At 41.0% G+C, this 25,684-nt stretch overlaps 1 protein-coding gene and 1 long non-coding RNA gene across 5 annotated transcripts in view; both read right to left on the bottom strand.

The window, feature by feature from the left end:
• Window positions 1-1,669: 1,669 nt before the first annotated feature.
• On the bottom strand, window positions 1,670-4,936 carry LOC140627368 (uncharacterized). Its single transcript, XR_012026155.1, has 2 exons — window positions 4,737-4,936; window positions 1,670-2,099 (listed from the first exon to the last, which is right to left on the bottom strand). It is a non-coding gene; the product is annotated as an uncharacterized lncRNA (long non-coding RNA).
• Window positions 4,937-8,514: 3,578 nt separating this feature from the next.
• The window catches only part of ACOT9 (acyl-CoA thioesterase 9), a 65,255-nt gene continuing 48,085 nt past the window's right edge, over window positions 8,515-25,684 (bottom strand). For all 4 annotated transcript variants that reach the window (XM_072815597.1, XM_072815598.1, XM_072815599.1 and 1 more), the window contains 12 exons: window positions 24,818-24,988; window positions 24,515-24,552; window positions 19,800-19,883; window positions 19,095-19,198; window positions 14,543-14,616; window positions 12,194-12,261; window positions 11,599-11,710; window positions 11,347-11,437; window positions 10,855-10,940; window positions 10,357-10,444; window positions 10,053-10,203; window positions 8,515-8,811 (listed from right to left, as the gene is read on the bottom strand). In XM_072815597.1, coding sequence (XP_072671698.1) covers window positions 8,723-8,811; window positions 10,053-10,203; window positions 10,357-10,444; window positions 10,855-10,940; window positions 11,347-11,437; window positions 11,599-11,710; window positions 12,194-12,261; window positions 14,543-14,616; window positions 19,095-19,198; window positions 19,800-19,883; window positions 24,515-24,552; window positions 24,818-24,988 — 1,156 coding nt within the window. In that variant the 3' untranslated portion in view covers window positions 8,515-8,722. The remainder of the gene's footprint in view (window positions 8,812-10,052; window positions 10,204-10,356; window positions 10,445-10,854; window positions 10,941-11,346; window positions 11,438-11,598; window positions 11,711-12,193; window positions 12,262-14,542; window positions 14,617-19,094; window positions 19,199-19,799; window positions 19,884-24,514; window positions 24,553-24,817; window positions 24,989-25,684) is intronic.

The raw sequence follows: 25,684 nt of genomic DNA, 5'->3' as shown, positions 1-25,684 counted from the left end.
AAGACAATGTAATAAATGCTAAAAACACCAACACTGGTGGGCATTCTAAGGGGAGCATGAACAACTACCAGCAAAGACAGATGAGGGGAGGTGTGCCACTGGCAGGGAGTTCGCATTTCCTGCTCTCCTACTGAAAGCCATACCACCTACAAGAGTACTGTCCTTTAAAAAAATAAAAAACTGGGACACCTGGGTGGCTCAGCGGTTGAGTGTCTGCCTTTGGCTCAGGGCATGATCCCAGATCCTGGGATCCCGGGATCCTGGGATCCCAGTCCCACATCGGGCTCCCTGCATGGAGCGTGCTTCTCCCTCTGCCTATGTCTCTGTCTGTCTCTGTATGTCTCTCATGAATAAATAAATCTTTAAAAAAAATAAAAGTAAAAAACTACTTGTTACCCAACCTCAAGAAATGGAAGCACTAACTGGTTTTCCTCTTTCATGGTAATCTACTGGGAGATAGCACATACTTTAGAGTTGATTGGTTAGGGTTAGAGGTGTGTGGCCAAGCTTAGATGGAAGAATTGAGTCACATTAACTTCAAGCTCTGGCCATTTGGACAACTCAGGACATCAGAAACTGAATTTACAAGTTTTCTATAAAAGGTAGTGTGCTACACTGTAACCCAAGGGCCACAAGATGGCGCCAGGCAAAGTTATTATTGCTTTAGACTTTAATAACTCTAATTTAAAAATAAAACTTAAAAATTTAAAAATTCTGAAATTCAACCTAAGTACAGCTCAAGTAGCCATCTTAAGGTGTACTAAGTGTACTCTTTCCATCAGTTACCATGACCCAATTAGTACATTATACACTGTGACAGTCCATCTGTAAATGTACGTACCATGCAGATGCATAACAATTTTTGCATATTTACCATTTCTAGGCATGATGCATTCTGATCTTTTATTTTCGTAATGTGGGTCACAACCCACTAAATGCCATGACCCACAGTTTAAAAATTAAACACACAGTATTCTTATAAATAGATAGAAGATACAGATGTATATACATATAAAATCAGGATAAAATAAATGCCTGGTATATCAATACCTTATCAAATGTGTAATTTTCACTTTACTTCCATTAGGGTTTTGTTCATTTGTTTTAGCCTTACTAATCTATTAAAGGTGCACAATTTCTGTGACACCCAAATATCCTACCCTTTTTCTTGGTAACTCTAATCCTTTCTCTGAAGTATTAATTTCTCAATGCCTCTGGATAATTGAATGGTTTTCAGAGGGCTATTTTATTCTGAGGCTGCATTTTTTTTAGAATACACACCTTAAGACTTGATTTTTAAGATGATATGCAATATATTCATTAAAATATTTAAATGAAAAGCTGAATCAAGTGAAAGAATACAGGCCTAAATCAGGGGACTCTAGAACGAGAGTGCCCCTTTTATGGAGTAGGAAATAGAATTCAAAAAGATGAATCTCCTAGCCCAGTCCCAGAAAAAGCCAGTTACAGACCTATAGGCGAAACTTCATGGGCACATTCAGGTCAACACCGCTTCACCCACATCACATCACACTGCCTTCTGAAACCCACCTGATGGATGAAAGGACTCCCAAAACCACCTCAGACTGATCCCCTTAGATCAAAATAATTTTAGGACACAACAGTTTCATGTAGAAGCAATGTGATGAGTCAAGGACTCTTAAAACCATTTTTGAACCTGCTAAATACTTATTTTTAATTCCTCTTTCCTGTTATCTATTTTACAATTCATTATTTGTTGCCAAGGTGGGGGGGGGGGAACATGCACAAGTCCATTCAGAGAGTCAATAGAGACTCTCTAAAAGTCTCCATTTAGAGAGTCAATCACAAATGTAGTAAAAATGTTTTCTATAAGGGAATTAAATGCCAAAAATATCTTAGCCATCTTCATCTCTCATGGTTGGAGACCTGACTGTATCCCAAGATCTATATATAAATAAAATATTTGTGGGGATCCCTGGGTGGCGCAGCGGTTTAGCACCTGCCTTTGGCCCAGGGCGCGATCCTGGAGACCTGGGATCGAATCCCACGTCGGGCTCCCGGTGCATGGAGCCTGCTTCTCCCTCTGCCTGTGTCTCTGCTTCTCTCTCTCTCTGTGACTATCATAAATAAATAAATAAATAAATAAATAAATAAATAAATAAATAAATATTAAAAATAAATAAAAATATTTGTAATATTACAAATTTGGAATATTATATATTGCAAATACATAAATATATAATCATTACTTAACCTTTTATCGTAACAGCTGAACAAATATATATAAAATGTATAAAAGGGCAGGACTCTAGACCAATCTGGGCCTTCACCACCTGTGGACAGTTAGATGAGCTTTGGGAAGTCACTTTCCTCATCTGCAAAATGTGGGTAACAATGGTAGTGACCTCAAAAGGGGCGACTGTAAGGATTAAATGAGAAAATACACTTGAATGTCATTAGTATAGTGCCTGATCCATAGTAGCACTCCAATAGCCATATACAAAAATTCTTATTTTATGATTATTACATTTCGTCAACGATTTCTTGCAGTGCTTTGCCAACATACAAGTTGCCATAGGAAAAAAAAAAACAAGTTGCCATGGGGTTCTGTAACCAAATAAAGAATCCCTAATTATTCCCAATGTTTTCATGTTGAAACATAAAACACCGAATTTGAGCTTTAGGCTCTTGCCCAGAAACAGAAATTGGTAACAAACTGGTATTGGTATCAAAATGGAGGCAAATGTAAACTAACCTTCACCATCCCCCTCAAGCACTTCCCTTTGCCTCCCTCTTCCTGTGTGTAAAGAGGTACAATGCTACAAGGTTATTGTTCAGAATTTGTTGTAAAGTTAAACACATGTTCCTACAAGTGAACATTTTCTACCACAGCAGCAGTGACAACAAGCAATTACACTGCCATTAAAAGCAAGACTGCCAACCCTCGAAAGTTAGAAATGTCAGATCTCACATGAGATCCTACATTTGGTTTTAAGAAACATAATACTAATATTTGATTCTTCACAACAAAAGAGGATATAAAGATTCACTCTTTGGACAATACACTCTACTGCTTTTTCACAGTACAAAATAAAAGAGTACAATCCCAGCTTTGGAAGTTACACAAACTCTTCATGTGTGCAATTTGTTAATAGGTATTGTTAATAAGAAAGAAGGACCATGGTCAAATAAGTTTCATAAAAGCTGATTTAACAAAGTTAAACAGGTGTTCTTATGGACCTACTTTTCAGAGTCTTGTAACCTAATAGGCAATCAGAACTACCAGAGGAGGGGTATCTGATGTGTTGTTTCCCAATGTTACTAGTTGACAAAATGTTTTTAAAAGAGTATCTCATTAGCACCAGCATCTGAGGAATTCACCCAGGAAAGAGAGCAGGACACTTGGAATGATTCAGCCCCAGACAACATCACATTCTGAAACTTCTTTCTAACCAGTGACCTTTCAATCATCCCACTGATGGCCTTTACCCCGTGCTCATCTTTGTCAACTTCTACAACACTGCTCATTCTCTCCACAGAAATGGCTGTGAGAGGCAGGAGGATGGCACAGTTGGGATCCGAAAATCTGGCTGGCTACTCTTGGAGAGGCCTCAACCCACCATTTATAAAATCCAACCAGCCTGTTACAGGCCTGGCCAGCCCCCACCAATTCCAGCCACCTCAGTGGAGGTGCCAGATGTTCCAGTCCCAGACATGCTCCCAGCTGAACACAGCTGCCCAAGTGACCACAGAGAATGCTACATGGAAAAGAATCTCCCAGGTGGGCCCAGCCATCCCTCAGAAACAAATACGCATTTAGGGGATGCCTGGGTAGCTCAGTCAGCTAAGCGTCCGACTCGTGATTTCAGCTCAGGTCATGATCTCAGGGCTCGTAAGATGGAGCACCACATCGGGTCCTGCGCTGGGTGTGAAGCTTGCTTAAGATACTCTCTCTCCCTCTCTCTCTCCCCCACCCTGGCTCTCGTGCACACTTGCTCTCTCTCCCTCAAAAAAAAAAAAAAGCCATGCCTTTAGAAAGATAAAAGGTCTTTCTCTTTCTCTGCACAAACTTATCAAAAAGAAAAATAAATGTTGAACTCCCTGGGGTGGCGGTGGGGGGTAAGACTTCAGTTCTTCAGCAGTCAAGCTCCTGGCTGTATGCAGAGATGAGAGAAAGCAAATCATATCACAGGGGAGGCAGGGAGCTAAGGGAACATGCAGTCTTCAGGGTCCACAAGAAACGGATCCAGAGCATCACACGGGTACACACGACACAGTGCAAAGCACACTAGCATGAACTCTTCTTAAAAAAAAAAAAAAGGGTGTTAAAGACACCATCCTCAGAGACTACCCACTGAAGAAATAAACAAAAACAACACGGTAATAAATGCCGGAAGTCAGATTCGGGTATCTCAGCATGGACAACTCAGTACAGAACTCTGCCCTGCCCATATTAGGATTTTCCATGCTAAACACATTCCGGTGCTGGGCCTAGTTAAAAACTCACTATTCTTTAAAGAGGGACAGAACACTAAAAGTCTAAAGCCTCCTGTATGTCCTTTGTACTTTTCTCCATCTGATCTTTTTAAAGTCCTTTAAAAGTGAAAACCTCTTTTGTTTTCATGTGCCTGATGGCCATCTGGATATATTCTTTAGAAAAATGTCTGCTGGTGTCTTCTGCCCATTTTTTAACTGGATTATTTGGGTTTTGAGTGTTGAGTTGTGTAAATTCTTTATATGTTTTGGATACTAACCCTTTACCAGATAGGCTATTTGGAAGTATCTTCTCCCATTCTATAGGCTACAATTTGTAGATTGTTTCCTTTGTTATGCAGAAGCTTTTTATCTTGATGAGGTCCCAATAGTTTTTGCTTTTCTCTCCCTTGCCTCAGGAGACGTGTCTAGTAAAAAATTGCTGCAGCTGAGCTCAAAGAGGTTGCTGGCTGTGTTCTCCTCTAGGATTTTGATGCTTTCCTGTCTCACATTTAGGTCTTTCATCCATTTGGAATTTATTTTTGTGTGTAGTGTAAGAAAGGGGTCCAGTTTCATTCTTCTGCATGTTGCTGTCCAGTATTCCCAACACCATTTGTTGAAGAGACTTTTTCCCATTGGATATTGTTTCCTGCTTTTCAAAGATCAATTAAGCATATAGTTATGGGTTCATTTTTGGGTTTTCTATTCTGTTCCATTGATCTATGTGTCTATTTTTGTGCCAGTACCACACTTTCTTGATCACTACAGATTTGTAATATAGCTTGAAGTCTGGAGTTGTGATGCCTCCAGCTTTGCTTTTCTTTTTCAAGATTGCTTTAGCTATTCGGGGTCTTTTGTGGTTCCACAGAAATTTCAGGATTGTTTGTTCTAGCTCTGAAAATTGGTCTTCTATGAAAACCTATATTGGTAGGAAGCAGATTTTGAGTTAAGATTCTGATATCCAAAATTACAATTACTCGAACTAGCAATTTAACTAAAAAGGTAATAAGCAATTTTTAAGATTTCAATCTTAGCAGAATTCAAAGAAAGGTCATTAACAAATGTCACTTTTCACCTATCACAATGGCAAAGATGTTTAAAAAGAAAAGGGTACAATTTGGCAAATTTCAGGGAAATTAATGAATAAATGAAGATGTCCAACTGTTCTGCAAGGTCATGTGAAATGTATATGCAAAGTTTTCAACATGTGCATACTATTTGGACCTAGATACCACTTCTCTACAGTTCTAAGGAAATCATTTAAAGGTTAATTATTTTAGCTATTTAGGATATTTACTGCAACATTGCTTAGAATTGCAAGAAAAGTCCTAGAAAGAGCTTCAGTGTATAGAACAATAAATGCTTAAATGTATAATATATAATGTATACAACAGCATACAGTAGGTCTCTTAACTGAACTGCACCTAACACATTCACACACTCCCAGGGTCCCCATTGAGTCACAGGTGAATATGCAAAATGCTACACTGAAGAGCCCAGAGCAGCTCAGGATGGTAGCAAATACAGCACGGGGAAACAAAAACTAATGCTAGCACACCTCCAGAGTGGTTGGATCTGTTCCCATGATGGTGCCAGAAGTGCTCGTTCATATGAACTGTGAGTCCAATAAATATTAAAATACAAAAAAAATTTTATATGAGACAAGAATCCATCAAAATCCTAGAGGAGAACACAGGCAACACCCTTTTTGAACTTGGCCACAGCAACTTCTTGCAAGATACATCCATGAAGGCAAGGGAAACAAAAGCAAAAATGAACTATTGGGACTTCATCAAGATAAAAAGCTTCTGCACAGCAAAAGAAACAGTCCACAAAACTAAAAGACAACCTACAGAATGGGAGAAGATATTTGCAAATGACCTATCAGATAAAGGGCTAGTATCCAAGATCTATAAAGAACGTATTAAACTCAACAGCCAAGAAACAAACAATCCAATCATGAAATGGGCAAAAGACATGAACAGAAATCTCATAGAGGAAGACATAGACATGGCCAACAAGCACATGAGAAAATGCTCTGCATCCCTTGCCATCAGGGAAATACAAATCAAAACCACAATGAGATACCACCTCACACCAGTGAGAATGGGGAAAATGAACAAGACAGGAAACAACAAATGTTGGAAAGGATGTGGAGAAAGGGGAACCCTCTTGCACTGTTGGGAATGTGAACTGGTGCAGCCACTCGGGAAAACTGTGTGGAGGTTCCTCAAAGAGTTAAAAATAGAACTGCTCTACGACCCAGCAATTACACTGCTGGGGATTTACCCCAAAGATACAGATGCAATGAAACGCCGGGACCTGCACCCCAATGTTTATAGCAGCAATGTCCACAATAGCCAAACTGTGGAAGGAGACTTGGTGTCCATCAAAAGATGAATGGATAAAGAAGATGTGGTCTATGTATACAATGAAATATTCCTCAGCCGTTAGAAACGACGAATACCCACCATTTGCTTCGACATGGATGGAACTGGAGGTTATTATGCCAAGTGAAGTAAGTTAATCGGAAAAGGACAATCCTTATATGGTTTCACTCAAACGGGGAATATAAAAAATAGTGAAAAGGATTATAGAGGAAAGGAGAGAAAATGAGTGGGAAAAATCAGAAAGGGTGACAAAACATGAGAGACTCCCAACTCTGGGAAACGAACAAGGGGTAGTGGAAAGGGAGGCGGGGAGGGGGATGGGGTGACTGGGTGACAGGCACTGGGGGGGCATTCGACGGGATGAGCATTGGGTGTTATGCTGTATGTTGGCAAATCGAACTCTAATAAAAAATATACAAAAAATAATAATATATGAAAATATTTTAAAGATTTATTTATGTTAGAGAGCATGTGTGTGAACAGGGGAGGAGGGGCAGAGGGAGAGAGAATCCCAAGCAGATTCCCTGCTGAGTGCAGACCCTGCCATGGGGCTCCATCTCACAACTCTGAGATCAAGACCTGAGCTGAAATGAAGAGTTGGGATGCTTAACCAACTGAGCCACTCAGGTGCCCCAGTATGAATTTAAAAAAAAAAATTCTAGCTTATTCTGTGACAGAATCAAGTTTGTGATCACTGATCTAGAACTCACACTAAAGATTGCTTCCTTCTTAGGAGCACTTGTTCAGGGATGACTCTTCTGTACAGCCTGATTTTTTGTCTCTTCCAGATTCAACCAACCTTCTGTCCCATTAAGGAAGACACCATGTCTCGGCTCAGCTCATGGGAATACCTCCTCTTTTGTGTTCCTAGGTGACTCTGATACTGGACACAGCCTCTCTTGCTATATTCCCAGAAAGCAGGACAGGGTACTGGTCAAGAGTGCCCCGGCCCCACACCGCCTAGCTCTGAATGGGAGCACCATCACTTACTAGCTGTGGGACCATAAGCAAGTTACTTAACCTCTCTGCTTCAGTTTCCTGAGTGATCTAAGCTGAGGGGGTTTCAAAACCTACATCTAAGGTTGGTGGAAGAAATAAATGAGGTAATATATGTCAAGTGCTTAGGACAGTGCCTTAGCACAGGGCAGGTGTTCAGGAAGCATAAGCAGCTGTTATTATTGCTGTTCCTGTGTTTGAATCAGATATATCCTGCCCAATCCCTAGCCAAGTGTGCTGCAGGGTTGTCCGGCGAATGAAAGAATAACATGTAGGCCTGTGTGTCCTCACCCAGGTCATCTCTGAACACCTCCTCTTAGCAGGGCTTTAGATCTAAAGCCTCCCACAAATCCTTCCAAATACCTTACCTTTTGCAGGATCCCTGCATTCCGACTTTTCATCTTCCCTCTGTTAACAACAAAAGCTGGAAAGCAGAGGGAGGCAAAACACAGAAGAATCAAGCAGGGCTGATGGGATTTAGACAACACAGGGGAACCACCACTAAGAGCAAGCTTAAGGAATGCCCTCCAAATACCTTGGCAGGAAACTGCACATGCAGATAGTTTATGATAAGGGCAAGGAAAAAAATGTGTCCAACTACATCTAAAGGCATTCTGCCCTTGTTTCTTTTCTTTACCATAGAGGAGGCAACAGGGCAGATTCACAATTTCAATTGTCTTGAGAGTATTTATTGTGTAATAACCCCACCTCCCCGTGCCCCACCCAGCTTCTCTCTGGTCCTGCTTTTCTGAGCATCCTAAAGGTTGAATATATTCTTCTCTACGGCGGATGAGAGTAAAGCTGAAGCCGGAACACGTGAGCAGGCCTCCATCAGGCACTATGTCACGACAGAGAGCTGCTCTGCTGCAAGCATGGCTTTCCTAGGGTGCCTCAGAGAAGTCCTTTCTCAGCTTCACCGGTACGCTCATGGAATTGAAATGCCGCTTCCCATCTAAATACAACATTGACTCTGAAACACAAAAGAAAGAACCATGAAGAAACCCGCAGAACCTTACAGAATCGCTGTACAAACACAAGACTACTCGGGAGCACGAGGACAGCCACAAGCATGCAAGACTGGCACTCGGCCTGCCCTGCTGGGCCAGGGATGTGCAAGGCTCCCGACGGAATCGGCCTCAACTCTTGCCCCATTCCTTTGGCTGGACTGGTCTCTGACCACCAGTGGCTGCTGGCAGCTGGCACTGACTCTGCAGACAACAGACAGGTTCGGGCAGAGCAAGGACAGCCACCTGCAGGCCATGAGGCATCCAGGCCTTCAGGGCTGCAAACCCTCAAAAGCACAATCTTCTAAAGATATGCTCTAAAACCCCAAATATCGACGAACCATTTGGACTTCCTCTTGTGAAGTGTGTTATTACTTTTTTTCATACCCAGTATCCAAGATGCCTGCTTTTCCAATATCCTTTTATAGGCCACATTTGAACAACTCATTTCAGGTAAGGTAATGCTATCAAATGAGACATATTTGGGACAAGTTCTTTCCAAAATATAATCACAACTTACTTAAATTATCTTCTATGAATGTGATTATAAACTTCTTAAAAACAGGACAAGACTTTTTTATTTTATTTTTCACCTTCCAAAATAATCCCATGCTTTCAACTTTCATTGCTGGAATTTCTCATGGTGGTTTGGGGGTTTTGTTGTGACTCAGTTTCCCTCAAGTATGTAAAGGCGATTTTTTTTATAAGAATTTTTTTAAAGATTTTATTTATTTATTCATAGAGACACAGAGAGAGAGAGAGGCAGAGGCAGAGGCACAGGCAGAGGGAGAAGCAGGCTCCATGCAGGGAGCCTGACGTGGGACTTGATCCAGGGTCCCCAGGACCAAACCCCGGGCTGTAGGCGGCACTAAACCGCTGCGCCACTGGGGCTGCCCTGTAAAGGCGATTTTTATCCTCTTCAATCTGTGTAACTGAATTCTGTTGTTATTTTGTATGTTATAGGCAAATTATTTCCCCAGCACAGGTTTTTTTTTTTCATTTCCCAGTTTCATTCATTTTATAAAAGTCACAGTGAGTTTTTCTTTATTTCTGAAGTCCCTGCTAAAATATATGGTTTGTTGGGCTTAAAAAAAAGATACACTCTTGAGCTAATAGGCATCAGTATACTTCCTATGACAATTTAAAAGAAAAAAATTTCTTTGAACATTCTTCCATTCATCAGGGACAAGCAGACACTGCTGCTTACCTCCATATGTTCTAGGGAAAACCAAGGGCACTTCTTTTTCCGACATGAATGTGAAATGAAAGACATTGGTGGTCATATGCTCTTTACTCTCAAGAGAGGCCACTTCACTATGTACTCTGACTTGAATGTAATTGTCCTTAGTAAAGCAAACCTAAGGGATTTAGATACAACAGTTAGTCAAGTGCATTGAAAAGGGAAGAAAAGGCAGTCATAAGAGAAATAGTGACTTTAGGGGAAAAAAAAAGACTTCTCGTCCAGGCCCAAATGATAGAAAATTGTATTTCATCTCTCATCACACACCTACCTGTGAAGAAAGGAATAGCAATGATCCAACCTCTACAGGCTTCTGAAACATGATATCATCCACAGCTACAACAAACGGTCGGGAGCCACTAATGGGCAAAGACAGAATATGGGTCAACCACAAAATTCAGATGATCTCTACTTCTCCCCTAACAATCAGCTGAAGCAAAATTTAAATAATCAAAGAATAAACTTACGGAAGGAGGGAAGGAAGACCAGTGAGAAATGGTAAGCAATGCCCCTGAGACCAGATCACCACTCTATCTTTTCCCTCCCACATATCATCACCTCTTCTCAGTAGGTCTTTAATGTACTGACAGAGGCAGCGCTACAGCCTTTGGAAAAGTAAGCTCAAAGGTAGGTGGTATCACTAAAATAATTATCTAAAAACAGAGCCTATGCCCCAATACATCCAGACTGGTCCAAAATGTTCCATTTGGTTCAATGGGGTAGTACAAGCTGCTTCTCAGAAGTTAAAACCACCTTCACTCTGACTCACCCAAAGTTACAAGCAGTAGCCCATCCAAGTTCATATGCTTTCCTCATAAGGAAACCACCAAAGATCCGATTAAAAATGTTGCGCTCCTATAGGATATAAAGTAATTATTAACAAATACAAGCTCCCAGCCACCCTCATATACAGAAGAAAGGAATTAGCACTGCTGCAGAAAGGAGGTGAGTTTAAAGGTATGTCAAATTTTACACAAGAACCATGAATGCGAGTTATCCTATTTAAAAGATTTTTCAGGGATCCCTGGGTGGCACAGCGGTTTAGCGCCTGCCTTTGGTCAGGGCATGATCCTGGAGACCCGGGATCGAATCCCACGTCAGGCTCCCGGTGCATGGAGCCTGCTTCTCCCTCTGCCTATGTCTCTGCCTCTCTCTCTCTCTCTCTCTCTCTCTCTGTGTGTGTGTGACTATCATAAATAAATAAAAAATTTTTAAAAATAAAAAATAAAAAGATAAAAGATTTTTCATTAACTTAAAATACCTGAGGGTGGCACACTTCCAAGCTCTTCAGTTTTGAATTCTCCATCCACACTGCATTAGGGGGCAAAACTCGACTTCGAAAACTTACAGTCCTGTACAAATGGAGATTTAGTAAACCCTGTGAATGCTATGGCTTTACTGTTGAAAAGTAAAATATTTGCAAACAACTCCCAGTATGTGAGGCACACGTAACTCTGGAGAGGGCCAAGGTTGAAATGCTTTCATAACCTACAATCTCACCCTGCTGACTTACTTCGGATCCAGTGTGTTTAGAAACATCTCATGTATGGTAGTCCTCTCCTCAGCACTGGGAGCCATTTTCAGTAATGACGTGGCACTGAAGGTCACCCTTCTCCCCTTGTTCACTGGAACACAGGGCAATAAGGAGCTACAGTCAGGAAGGTCATACCCCAGCACTGGGGTTCCTGACCTGGGCTGCCAGGGACCCTACAGAGGCAGCATTTCCAGGTTTTAAAAAGTCCATGGGAAATTAAACATCTATCCCAGAGGAGGCTGCCAAGGCTACATAAGGTATTCAGAGATTCTTCGCTTCCAGATGGAAATTATACTGGCTCAGGGGGGCCAGGAGTTATTTCACTGATAAGCTCCCATTTTATTAAAAATAAGAATGCAAATCATTTCACTTGATGAATACTATCTAATTGATAAAATTGTTCAAACTATGGACTCTGGGGAGAAAAATAAGTATTTTTAATTTCAATAAATTCTTGTCTTGAGTAAGACACATGACCGGTATGAGGAGACCATACATACTCTTACATAACCTACTCTGCAGTACAGTTAATGTGCTTTTTAAACTGTATCTTATTATAAACAAATTAATATACATTCTCCTTGTCTAAAGAGCTCTTCTTCCTCTGGGCTTTCAGGGATGAGTGGATTTACAAATGCCGGCCTAAAAAGAAGAAAAGAAAAGATTACAGTTTAAGAGGTGTCATTACCTAGCAAATATGGAAGGTGAACAATTACCCACTAGTTTCAAGAAGTCTTTGCTATTGGTCTTGTTAATGCTGCCTGACCGCTTCCCATAATAACCCTAGAACAACTGAGGGGCTTTCTGGTTACGGATCAGTCTGTACAATAGAAAGTTCACATTTATAAAAAGAATACTGCCTCACATCAAAAAATTTCACCTGATGGCAGTAATGAGGAAATAGTCAAAGACAGGCTGCAGAACATTCTCCAGGATAATTGGCCTGGACTCTTCAAAAAAAGTCAACATATTAAAAGAAAGAAAATGGCAAGGGACTCTTTAAAAAAAAAAACATGATAACTACATGCGATACATGATCCTTGATCAGATCCTGACTCAGATGGAAGGGCTATAAAAGACATTTTAAGGACAACTGGCAAAATTTTAATATACATCGTATATTACATAATATCACTATATCACTCAAATTTCTTGGATATAATAAAGGCATCCAGGTTGTGTAGCAGAATGACTTTATTATCAGAAGATACATGCTGAACAAAAAGTATAAAGCCAAATAAGTTAAAACCTATACAGTTCAATCTGCCTTGGAATTGATGGTATAAACTCATTGAGGTTGGATGTTCGTTGTTTTTTAACATACATCCTAGTTCTGTCCACCAAAAAGCCTTAGAGACAATGATAAATGAGTAACAACATATACTTCTAGGGTTCAGATTCTGGTCTCTAAATACCAGTGCTCACTGAGAGGAACCCCAGGATTCCTTGGAGAAACGGCTGGTTTCAGGCCTCAGGCAGGAAAAGTATAAGATGACCCCAAGACATCCCCTTGTACCAGAGAACAGGAAGACTAGTAGAGAAATGTGAAAAGAGCTTTTTTACAGGAGCAATCTGAAAGCTGCCCCCACTGCCCAAAGATGGCTGCGATTTACTGAAATACAGACAATTAAAATCCATGAATTCACAATGATACCTTTTTAAAAAGCCAAAAAGTAGAAAAACCATGTCATTGCTAGCTAGTAAAGCAACTCATTATTCAGAAAATGTGTAAATAAAAGGCAAGAATGAAACATTAATCCCAACTTTCCTTTACAAACTAAATTACCCTAGCTAAGAAAGGAAAGCTCTTCTTTCCAGAACACTAGGTAGTAAACATAGAAGGAAAGACAGGAGAGAATCATTTACATACCTTAATGATTAAAGCAATGATCAGCAATGAACATTTAAAGCACTGGAGAAAGACTGATGGGAGCTAGCTATCCACAGGGTGAGAGCATATACTCTGGATATATCCTGTACTATACTGCACCCTGCACATTATTGCTGAGTGTAAGAGGATAAAGTGAACCCTACAATGAAAAGATCAGTTTGGTCACTACTGAACCACCACACACCAATCTTGGCATCACTATGAGTGGGACAATCTGTACCTCCTGATATGATACAACAATTTGAGATACACAGATCTCATCACCTACAAAGTGCTCCCATCAAATATGCTGAATCTGAATCTAATCAAGGCTTTAGCTGTAACTTCAGTTTATAGAAAATACTAGAGATAGAGAAACAATTAAAAAAAATACCATGAGGAAGCAACAAGACAAATCTATAAAGTTGGACACTGTACAGAAAAGCCCATCTGGCCTTTCAACAAGTTTATATGAAACACTAAGGGGGCAGTGGGGACACACAACTATTCTAGATTAAAAAGCCCTAAGAGATACAGTTCTGTGAATACACTAAAAGTCATTAAATTGTACACTTTCAATAGGTGAATTGTATGGATGTGAATTATATCTCATAAAGCTATTAACAAAAATGATAGGATTAAGAGACATAAAAATCAAATGTAGTATGTGAACTTTGGATTGTGACTTGAACAGATCATTAAATGATATCTGGAGAAAAGTGAATACGAATTGATCATGAGACTATCTTATGGACTTACTATTATTTTTATTAGGCATGCTAATGGTAATATCTTTATTTAGGAAAATATCTTCATTTTTAAAAAGATGCCTACACTTAAGTATTCAGAGACGAAAGGTCATCATGTCTGGGATTTACTTTAAAATAAAGAAAACAATATACTTTGAAAAAACAGATGAAGCAAATATGGCAAAATGTTAAAAATTCTAAGTCTAGGTGATGAATACATGGAAATTCGTAATAGTCTTCTCTCTAGTTTTATATATCTCTGAAATCTTTTAAAATGAAGAATTAGGAAAGAAAGAGCAATTACCCTTTATTTTCAGAATCACGAGCCACCATTACAAATGTTGCATCCAAAACAGGACAAAATTCATTGCCATGTAACTAAAGAACAATGGAAAGAAAATACAGATGTAAGAAATGCATTTACTGCAAAGACCTACCACAATTCTAACAGCATGCACCCTTTGAAAAAGGCTACAATTAGAAAAAGAAAAGTGCATTCGGTAACCTCCGTCTGCTGAGTTGCCAGGCACAGAAATAAGCTCTGGATGAGAAGGGCAGCATGACCAAAGAGCCTATGGTCTGGGAGAAGAGAAAGATCTCCCAAAATTCAAACAGCAGACCAGTTGAGAAGGGCTGGGATGGACACTCCCAAGGCCTTTGGAACCGCGCATCACTGAAATCAAGGGCAAGGGTCATAGAGGGACCCTCGGCATCAGCAGCATTTAACTGTCCAGCAGCGCGTGGGATCCTGGCTTTCTGCAGGCCTACCTGTCCTTGCAGTGGCACACAGAGACAGGTGAATGGCCCACTGCACTCACAGACATTAGTATTTGCAGGGTGCCAACTACCAGCACAGGTTTCAGTTTCCTTAGCTGAGCGAGCCCGGGGGCTCCTGCGAAGCAGGGAGGATCAGTGATAATTCTGTGGATTGAGTGACATATTTACAATGCCCAAGCCTTTGAGGTTTTAAGGTATTTCGTTATCATCTAGGAATCTGTACTTCCAGGGAAGTTATATCATGAGGTCCTGTCATCAGCTGAGGGTACAGTAGGCTGGCTCGACAGACCTCACCCCTACTCCTCCTCACCGCTGCCTGTTCGGGCACCATCACCCTCTCCCCCTCAACCTTCTTCCCGCATCTGCTCTAAGCCTGCTGGCACCATATATAGAAAGGCCTCCACAACACAGCCCAGATTCCTCTCTGGTTGTTCACCAAACAGCCCTCTTACACCTGCACCTTTTGCCCTAGCCACAGCTGACAATTCGGAGGTTTTTAAACATACCATGCTACTGAACTCCTCCTGCCCATGTCTGTGTCTGATGCCTTCCTCATAGCTGCTGTCCTCAAGACACTCCTCCCCACTCCTACCCCATTCCTCCTCTTCAGGCAGAGGTCATCATCCTCTCCTTGGTTTACCACTAGAATGGAAACAAAGTCCTCCCCTGAAAGTGGTTCTCAATGTAACAGAGATGGATACCACCCCTATAGGGAGCATTTGGATATGTGTAGAAGAGGTTTTGGTCGCCACATGACTTGAGGGACATCACTAGCAGGGCAGGGGTAACCAAGGAGCTAAACATCTCACAACACAGGGGATTGTCCTGCATAACTAAAAACGTTCCTACATACAATGCCAATAGTGTCCCTACTGAGAAATGCTGCATAATGCTTAATATTCTACAGATCTCAGGACCCCTGGGTGGCGTTTGTCTTCGGCTCAGGTCATGATCCCAGGGTCCCAAGATCGAGTCCCACCTCGGGCTCCCCGTGGGGAGCCTGCTTCTCACTCTGCCTATGTCTCTGCCTTTCTCTGTGTGTGTCTCTCATAAATAAATGAATTCTTTAAAAATATATATACTACACATCTCCCTCAACTTATGTCCCAACAAACCCATCATAAATTGAAAATATCATTAAGTTGAAATGCATTTAATACATGTAACCAAGAGAGCATCACAGCTTAGCCTAGCTTACCCTAAGCGCATTCAAGAACACTTACATTAGCCCACAGTTGGGCAAAATCATCTTATACAAAGCCTATTTTATAGCAAAGTGTTGAATATCTCAAGTAATTTACTGAATATTCTTCTCAGAGTAAAAGCAGAATGGCTGAAAGAGGACAGGACGGCTGCAAGTGTATCAGTCATCTACCTTCATGATCACACGGCTGCCTGGGAGCTGCAGCTCGCTGCTGCTGTTGTACTACGTATCACCAGGCCAGGAAGAGATCAAAATTCAAACTTCAAAGTACAGATTCTACTGAAAGCTCTTTCAAGGCATTGTCAAGCTGAAAAAACACGAATGAAACCATCCTAAGTTGGGGACCTTATGTAAATCATAGCCACTTATTTATGTGGCTGTCTCCCTATTGTAGCATGTGCTCCTTGAGGACAGAGACCCTTTTATTCACACTTGCATCCCTTTATGCATAGCACAAAGACCGGCAGATGGCACATACGCAATCAGTATGAATTAAGGCAGAAAATGACTGAGTACTACTAGAATGTGAACTCTAAGAGAATCAAACTTTGGGGTTTCTTAAAAGATTTTATTTATTTATTCATGAGAGACACAGACAGAGAGGCAGAGATACAGGCAGAGGGAGAAGCAGGCTACCCACGGGGAGCCTGATGCAGGACCCAATCCCAGGACCCCAGGATCACGCCCTGAGCTGAAGGCAGACGCTCAAACGCTGAGCCACCCAGGCATCTCGAGAATGAAACTTTGTTTAGCTCACTACTGCATACCTGGCACAACACAGGCACTCAATAAACAATGGATAAGTCAATGATAAATGAATGGATGTGAGGAAGTGAGCCAGGTGACTCACATCCAGATGTTGTCATTAAGACTCATACAGTTTGGTAGAAGAGAAAAAGATGTGTTCATACACAGCTTGGTGCAGAAGAGATTCGCCGGTGCCAGGAGAAAGGTCAGGGAAAGGGTACTGAGGGAGGAGTCATAGGGAAGGAATAGGTGCTATGAGCTGAAAGCATCCGAGCATGAGGTGATCTGGAAACACAGGTGGAATGTGGATGGTAGAGGCAGAGCATGACAATCTCAGGCAAAGAAAAAAGCGTAAGCAATGATACTCATCCAACTCACTGTTTAAATTATGGTTTATTATAATGAACACCTACTAGCACCAAGCATCAAGAATGCAAAACTGAACAACTCTCTACTCTTAGAATGTTCAAAATGCCCAGCAGCAAGCTCTAGGAAGGTATATAAATGTTAAATTGTTGGGAATATGGTTGGAAAGCTGAGTGGGAGGTAGTTTATGGAGCACCTTGGATCCTAACTAGTCAAAAGAAGTTAGACTGTAAGGCACACCTAACAGTCACAGAAGGTTTTTTGAGACGCAAAGCAGTGTGATTTAAGATCGGCTTTGGGGGATCCCTGGGTGGCTCAGCAGTTTGACACCTGCCTTTGGCCCAGGGAGTGATCCTGGAATCCCAGGATCAATTCCCACATCGGGCTCCCTGCATGGAGCCTGCTTCTCCCTCTGCCTGTGTCTTTGCCTCTCTCTCTCTCTCTCTCTCATAAATAAATAAAATCTTTAAAAAAAATAAGATCAGCTTTGGAAGACCTAGCTGGTAAAAATCTGTACAGTTAACAGAGAGGCAACAGACTAGAGGCAGGCAGGCTAACTAAGACAGTTCAGGTACTCACACAGGAGGCAGTAAGGCCTTGAGTGAAATACATGGGCCCAGGAGAAGGGGAAGAAAGAACTCTGATGAGTTGTATGGGAGATGAATTTGCAAGACTTGGCAGAAGGCTGCATAGGGCAAAATTAAAGCTATCACAAAGGGTTGGGGCTGGGGAGACAAAAGGGAAAATGAAGGAGGATCAGGACTGGAAAGGAAACCAACGGACTCAGTTTGTAACACACTGCATTTGAGGTAGCAAAAGCACATGCAGGGGGAGAGAGATAACAGGTGCCCCTAAGGTAGGTCTGAATGTCAGTCCCAGAAAAGATTTGGGGCCATCTCCATAGCGACGCTAATATATCAACATTATTGCCAACGTGTGATTAGTGGTCACTGTGTGACAGGCAATTATACCAAGTAATTAAAATGGTTGGGTTGTTTCTTCATTCACCCTTAGCAAACAATATAATGTGGTACTATTACTGCTTTCATGTTACACTTGAGACAACAGAAGCTCAGAGAAGGTAAGTAATTTACCCACAGTCGCATGGCTAATAAGCAGCTGAGTTGGGATGTGAACCTACAGGTACCCAAAGCAAAGGCAAAGCACCTACCACCAAGCTTCCTGTCTGGAATAGAAAAGATCACTCAAGTCTTAAGTTAGTCAAAATGACCAATGAGAAACACAAACTTAAAACAGACATCTGTTCCTGCCTGACATTAATTTTCATTCTCTCTCCTCGCAATAACCCCTGTATCTCTTTTCAACCTATTGGGCCAAGATTCAAATAACCGAGAATCCCCAGAACAGGTCCTACAGCAGGAATCTGGCAGGGCAGGAATCAACCATGAAGGTGGCTCAGTCAACTAAGTGTCCAACACTTGGTTTCGGCTCAGGTCATGATCTCGGGGTCCTGGGATTGAGCCCGGCAGCTCCCCACTCAGCAGGGAGTCTGCTTGAGGATTCCCCCTCTTCTTCTACCTCTCCCTCCACTCGCTTTCTCTTTTTCCCTCTCTCTCTCTCTAAAAAATAAATAAATCTAAAGAAAAAAAATCACCCACCATCTGCATGACATGAACTTTCAATTGTTTCTCTATAAGTGGTGAGCTATAGACTTGTCTATTGATACATAGGTAACTGCGCTTTTCACTGGGCCTGGCTGGTTGTATTGGAATAAGCAGTCAATCTTTAGATAAATACACACCTGAAACATTTGCATCTTCACTTCCATGGATGTCTTCCCAACCCAGCTAACATGGCCACTGAACTTAATGTCCTGTTCTGGGCTTAAGCTCGTCTTACACATATCTGCAAGACAGAAAATCAATCTGAGTTCAAATGACACCCAAAGCTATCTGTATTTCAATTGGAAAATTTCACTTGAAATTCTGACCAATTCCACCACATTTCCTTTTTTCTTTTTTACAGTCTTCAAAACTAAAAACAATTTTTTGACATATAAAAAAATTCATATGCCTTTTGGAAAACTATAGACAGTGCAAAGAATATAAAAAATAAAACTGGAATCATGAAAAACCCTTCCACTCAAAGATTATAATAAATATGTATCTTGGTACATAGCAGTCTAGAATTTTCATACATATATATACACATAAAAATTCCCATAAAAGGAAAAGATTTCCTCTAATTTCAATAATCTCCTATAGGGCAGTCCCGGTGGCACAGCGGTTTAGCGCCGCCTGCAGCCCGGGGCGTGATCTGGAGACCCTGGATCGAGTCCCACGTCAGGCTCTCTGCATGGAGCCTGCTTCTCCCTCTGCCTGTGTCTCTGCCTCTCTCTCTCTCTCTCTCTCTGCATCTCTATGAATAAATAAATAAAATCTTTAAAAAAATAATCTCCTATAATTACTAAGAATGCTAATTATTCATAGAAAATAATATTGCTTACCAATCTTGTCCACCAGGGCTGTAACTATTGACAAAGGAGACATCTTAGCTGCATGAACTCTGGTGTGCATGTAGCAAATAAGAACTGTAAGGAAAGAGAAGAGAACCAAATGAAGGAAAAGCAAAATTATTTCCCAACATTTACAACCAACTCTCTGCAATTATCTGAAGACCCAACCCCCCAGATCCCACCAGCAGTCTTTTCTGATAACCAAAGACTTTTATATTTTATACATTTAAGATATTTGAGGATTCTCTAATCTGACCGCCCACTCAATTTTAGATTTGGTAAAGAAATCAAAGCTCAAAACCAGCAGGCGTCCTGTCACCACTACACAGAGACACACACAGTGCCTCAACTAGAAAAAGACTCCAGCCCATGAGTCTGACAGCACTGAAGATCTTCAGAAAAGAGAAACAAATCACAGGGACTCAGCAATCTATTTTCCTTGACTCTTCCTTAATCATAAAACAATTACTTAACTGAAGTCATTCCTCCTTCCCAAATAACAGATTTGACTCTTACACCACCTTGTGGCTATCTATATACTTTCCATATTTTAATCAGCTAAGCATGCAGCTAGCTATGCATCTTACAAATAACAAGTCATTTAAAGATGTATTATACTCCTGTGTTTAGAAGCCTCACTGCTTCTCCATGAGTCATTCAAACTTGTATCATCAGCCCTCGGGACCAGGGTCTGTACCCAATATTACTTAAGTGACAATAAATCCTTCCATCCATGCACCTGCTAAAGGATGCACTGGGGGAATGAGAGGCTAAAGGCAAGCAGGTCCATTTAAAAGTCTCTGTGGTAGCCATAAAATACATCACATGTGGCTAACCTATGGTAGCCACTTGAGGAAATGAAAGGATCAAGTTAAGAAGAAGGTGCACTTGACAGCATTTTAATAAACCCAGGTCTCTAGCTTGCCTGAGTAAAGATGGTACACCATTCACTGAAAAAGAAAATACAAGAAAGCACAATGGACTGTTTTCAACATGTTAAATTTGAAAAGCCTATAACATTTCCAAATGAAAATGTCTGGTAGGCAGGATGACAAATTGGTCTGGAACTAAGAAAAGCAGGACAGGAAATATAGCTTTCTAAAGATTCCACATACTGATAATAAGTGAAGAAATGACACTGAATGAGAGTATTTAGAGTATATAGACAAGCAAAAAAGGGTAGAAGACAAAACCCTGGGGATAACCAACATTCAAACAGTGCTGGACGCTAAAGAGGGCACGTCATGGAATGAGCACTTGGCGTTATAGAAGACTGATGAATCATTGATCTCTACCTCTGAAACCAAGAATATATTATACGTTAATTAATTGAATTTAATTAAAAAATTCTTCATAGATCACTAGACAAAGAGGAGCCTACACAAGAGACTGGGAAGGAAGAGTCAGAGAGGCAGGAGGAAATATCACCAAAGCATAAGGATGAGTTTAACAACATTGTAAACTTGGAAAAGCATCCATCAGAGGCACCTGGATAGCTCAGTTAAGTGTCTGCCTCCAGCTCAGGTCATGATCCCAGAGTCCCAGGATCGAGCCCCACATCCGACTCAGTGGGGAGCCTGCTTCTCCCTCTCCCTCTGCCTCTTCTCCCCAATAGTGTTCTCTATCTCAGATTTTAAAAATCTTTTTAAAAAGGAAAAGCATCTATTAGATCATGAAATAAAGGGGCTGATGGAGATCTTGGCAAGAGCAGTTCAATAGCAGGAGGAGGAGCAGAAGCCAGAACATATGAGATTTAGAGGTAAATAGGAGGTTAAGGTATAAAGGAAATAAGAGCAAATGACTTTTTTCAACTCGTTCCAGAAAGTTAGCTCTGAAGTGAGGGAGAAAGTTCAATAGTGTTGTGAGGGAAGGGTATTTTACCTACTTTTCATTATGAGATGGAAGAGCCTTTAACATGTTTGTAATAAGCTGAAGGAAACGTGAAGTTGAGAAAAGGCTTGAGATACTAACGAGAAAGCATAGGTGATAAGGCAAGTTCCTAGAAGAACTGGAAAGAACAGAATCAAGTGAACAGGTAAAATGGATGGCCATCAACAGGAGTCAATGAGGAAAAAACAGTGTAGTGGCAAGGGAGTTTGTGCATTTAGGGACACCTAAGTAAACCAAAGTCAAGAGTGTATGTGTGCGTGTGCGTTGTTTTTTTTTTTAAAAGGTCAGTAAGAATGTTTAACCAAGTTTATTTTTTAAAAGATTTTATTTCTTTATTTAAGAGAGAGAGAGAGTAAGCGAGCGAGAGAGAACATGAGTGGGGGTGGAGAGTGGCAGCAGGAGAGGGAGAAGCAGGCTCCTGGCTGAACAGGGAGCCTGATGCTGGGTTAGATCCTGGGACCCTGGGATCATGATTGGAGCCACCCAGGTGCCCCTAACCAAGTTTATTTAATCTTTTTTAAAAGATTTTTATTCATGAGAGACACACAGAAAGAGGCAGAGACACAGGCAGAGAGAGAAGCAGGCTCCCTGCAGGAAGCCCAATGTGGAACTCAATCCCAAGACCCTGGCATCATAACCTGAGCTGAAGGCAGATGCTCAACCACTGAGTCACACAGGCACCCCAGTTTATTTAATCTGAAGAAACACAAAGCTGGGTGTTAAGCCTAACAACTGACTTATGTCTATATTGTAGAAGTCATTAGAGCTAAGCCCTTTCCCAACAGTTCAGTCAAAAAGTCATTAGTAAGAGTAAGCAAGGTAGCCCAGAGTGGGATACTAAAGGCCAATTGGAATCAGGAGGACATAAAGAGAGGAGACAACAAGATAATGGCCCAGCATGTTGCAGACTGAGCAAAAGGAGGAGAGTGACCCTGCAGAGGGGGACGTGGTACAAATCCCAGTGAGATGAGGGGAGCATCCATGAGGGGACAGAGGTGGCAAAGATATGAAATTGGCTACATACAGAGGAAACTGAAGAAATAAGTATATGAATTTAGGATAATGGAATCAGCTGGAAAAGGGAATTACAAATATGAAAAGGGAAGAAGAAATGAATGAACTTGTGGTGCTGAACCAAAATTGGAACGGTCAGTGTGAACCCATTGTTTTCATCGATGGATAAACAGACAGACAGACATGTAAATGTATATGCATAGATTCCCCAACTTGTCCACTGAAAGGGCACAGGAGCAGTGACACCCCAGCAGCAGTGACCACTCCCAGCACTGGTATCTTGGCTTCTAATTACCATTCTCCATCAGAAAGAACCAGAGCTCCTTGGAGATCTGGTTGATTTCAGGACTGAGGCAGGGAAAGTACAAATGAGCCTAGAACATCTTACTGTGTAAGAAAGCGAAGAAGTGTTCAAAGAATGATGGGGACCCATCAAAAAAACACAAGCCCACCTGAAGGGACTGGGACAGTCCCAGCACAATCTGAGCACCAGAAGAGATGACAGCAACATATTATAATCCATTCAATAAAAAAGGAATCCAGGCAGCCCGGGTGGCTCAGCGGTTTAGCGCCGCCTTCAGCCCAGGGCGTGATTCTGGAGACCTGGGATCCAGTCCCACATCGGGCGCCCTGCGTGGAGCCTGCTTCTCCCTCTGCCTGTGTCTGTCTGTCTGTCTCTCTCTCTCATGAATAAATAAATAAAATAAATTAAAAAAAAACAAAAATAAATAAAAAAGGAATCCTTGAGTCTATACTGATTTTAAAGTAATAAATTGGAGGTCTGATGAGAAATGGAATGTTTATAAGGTCTGCCTACAAGTTACTTATTAATTACAAAGGAGGAAAGAGTAAGTTTACAGTGAAGAAGCCTGGCAGACACCACCTTCATCAGGGGATTAAAGTTAACATTCCAGTAATGGGACAAATGAGAATTATGCACCAGTTGACGAGATGCAATGAGAACACATCATAATTTCTGTGATGTCCCTGCCAAAGATGTATGCCCCAAATCTAATCTTGGGGAAGTATCAAATAAAACCAAATTTAGAGAAAGTTCCAAAAAAGAACTGGCCTATAATCTTCAAAAGTATCAAGGTCATGAAAGAGAAACACCAAGGAGCTATTCCTGACACAACAACTAAATGCAACAAATGGACCAGTGGTGAAAGCTGAATGGGGTCTGAGGATTAAACAATCTAAAATATCAGGGTTAATTTCTTGATTCCAATGGTTGTATTGTGGTTATGGAGGAGAATGTCCTTGTTTGTAGGAAATTTTTTTAAAGATTTTATTTATTTATTCATGAGAGACACGGAGAGAGAGAGGCAGAGACATAGGCAGAGGGAGAAGCAGGCTCCATGCATGAGCCTGATGTGGGACTCGATCTGGGGACTCCAGGATCACGCCCTGAGCCGAAGGCAGCCACTTAACCACTGAGTCAGCCAGGCGTCCCGTTTGTAGGAAATATTAATGAAAACAATTGGGGATGATGTACATCACATTGGCAACATATTCTCTCACATGATTCAGAGAACAATTCTTTGTACTGTACTAGCAACTTTTCCATAAATTTAAGACTTTTTGAAAAGCTATTAGAAAGGATTAATGAGATTACAATTGTTAAACAGGAATCTACATTTTCAGGAAAAAAATTATGACAATTCAGAAGTAAAAGAGGCCCTTCTTTTGCTCTTTTACAATATCCTCATCTGTGCAACTTGAAGAATTTAAAAGGCCCCCTCCAGCCAAAGAATTCAATGTATAGCTGTAAATATTTATTTAGAAATATTAAATACTAGTACCTCCTAAGCTGTCAAGGTCCTCAAGAATCCTGCCAAATCTGTGAAATAAAGAAAACTGATTAAATGAAAATCACAATGATCATCTCTTAAAAATGAAGAACATAGTTTGGGTGGATGAAAGGTTCTTAAGTTGAATGTGGTGATGGTTGCATGACTCTTACAAATATACTAAAAACCACAGAACTGCACACTTTACATAGCTGAATAGCATGGTGTGCGAATTACATATACATCTCAAAGTCATAGTAATGAAAGGAAATAAAATAAAAACAAACGACACAAACAAAAAGAGTGCTGTGTTACCTTATGGTGTTTTGAACAGTCAAATACTTCTCTCGTAATTCAGGCTGACTACCCAAAGGCAAGAGAACCTCAATATAACTGTCTTTCATTCTCCTGGGTGGTAGTCCTTCCTGCGACTTAGCCAAAAAACTCTGAAGTAATTTTCTTTCCTCCATTGCTTTCATATGGTCTCTGAGAAGAAAGGATGAAAGCTTCATGAATGAAACACAGAGGCAGTGCTATCCCACATGCCAGTGACAATCAGGCAAGTTAGACCCCATCAAAGGAGGAATATGAAGGTCTGGACCTACCTCATTTTCTCTTCCTTCCCTCCCTCCCCACCTGCCTCTCAGTGTAATTAAAATTTTTCTATTAAAATGCCTTGCGGGGCGCCTGGGTAGCTCAGGTGGTTAAGCATCTGCCTTCAGCTCAGGTCACAATCCCAGGATCAAGCCCCACATCAGCTCCCTGCTCAGAGGGGAGTCTGCTTCTCCCTCTCCCTCTGCCCATCCCCCTCCCACCTTGTTCATGCTTGCTCTGTCACTCTCTCAAATAAATAAATAAAATCTTTTTAAATAAATAAATAAATAAATAAAATGCCTTGCACTTGTAGATTTAAAAAAAAACATACTTATAAGTGATATAGATATACCCAAACAAACCATATGTTCACCCTCATCAAAAAGTATATTAAAAAATAGAATATCTGACATCAAATTAAAAATGTAGTGATGGATACAAACACATCTATGGGCTAAAGAAAGTCGCCACTGAACTCCATATTTCCATCTCTCACCTTGACAATTCTTGCATTCTCTGTATGTACCCTAGCTCTCTGTCTCTCTCTCTGCCTTCAATTTTAGGAAAGAGAGACAGAGGACGAAAAAT

The sequence above is a fragment of the Canis lupus genome, chromosome X (genome assembly GCF_048164855.1).
Source record: "Canis lupus baileyi chromosome X, mCanLup2.hap1, whole genome shotgun sequence".
In the NCBI taxonomy this organism is placed as follows: Eukaryota; Metazoa; Chordata; class Mammalia; order Carnivora; family Canidae; genus Canis; species Canis lupus.
Note: the sequence above shows the minus strand (reverse complement) of the source record. Positions and strands in the feature narration are given on the sequence as shown.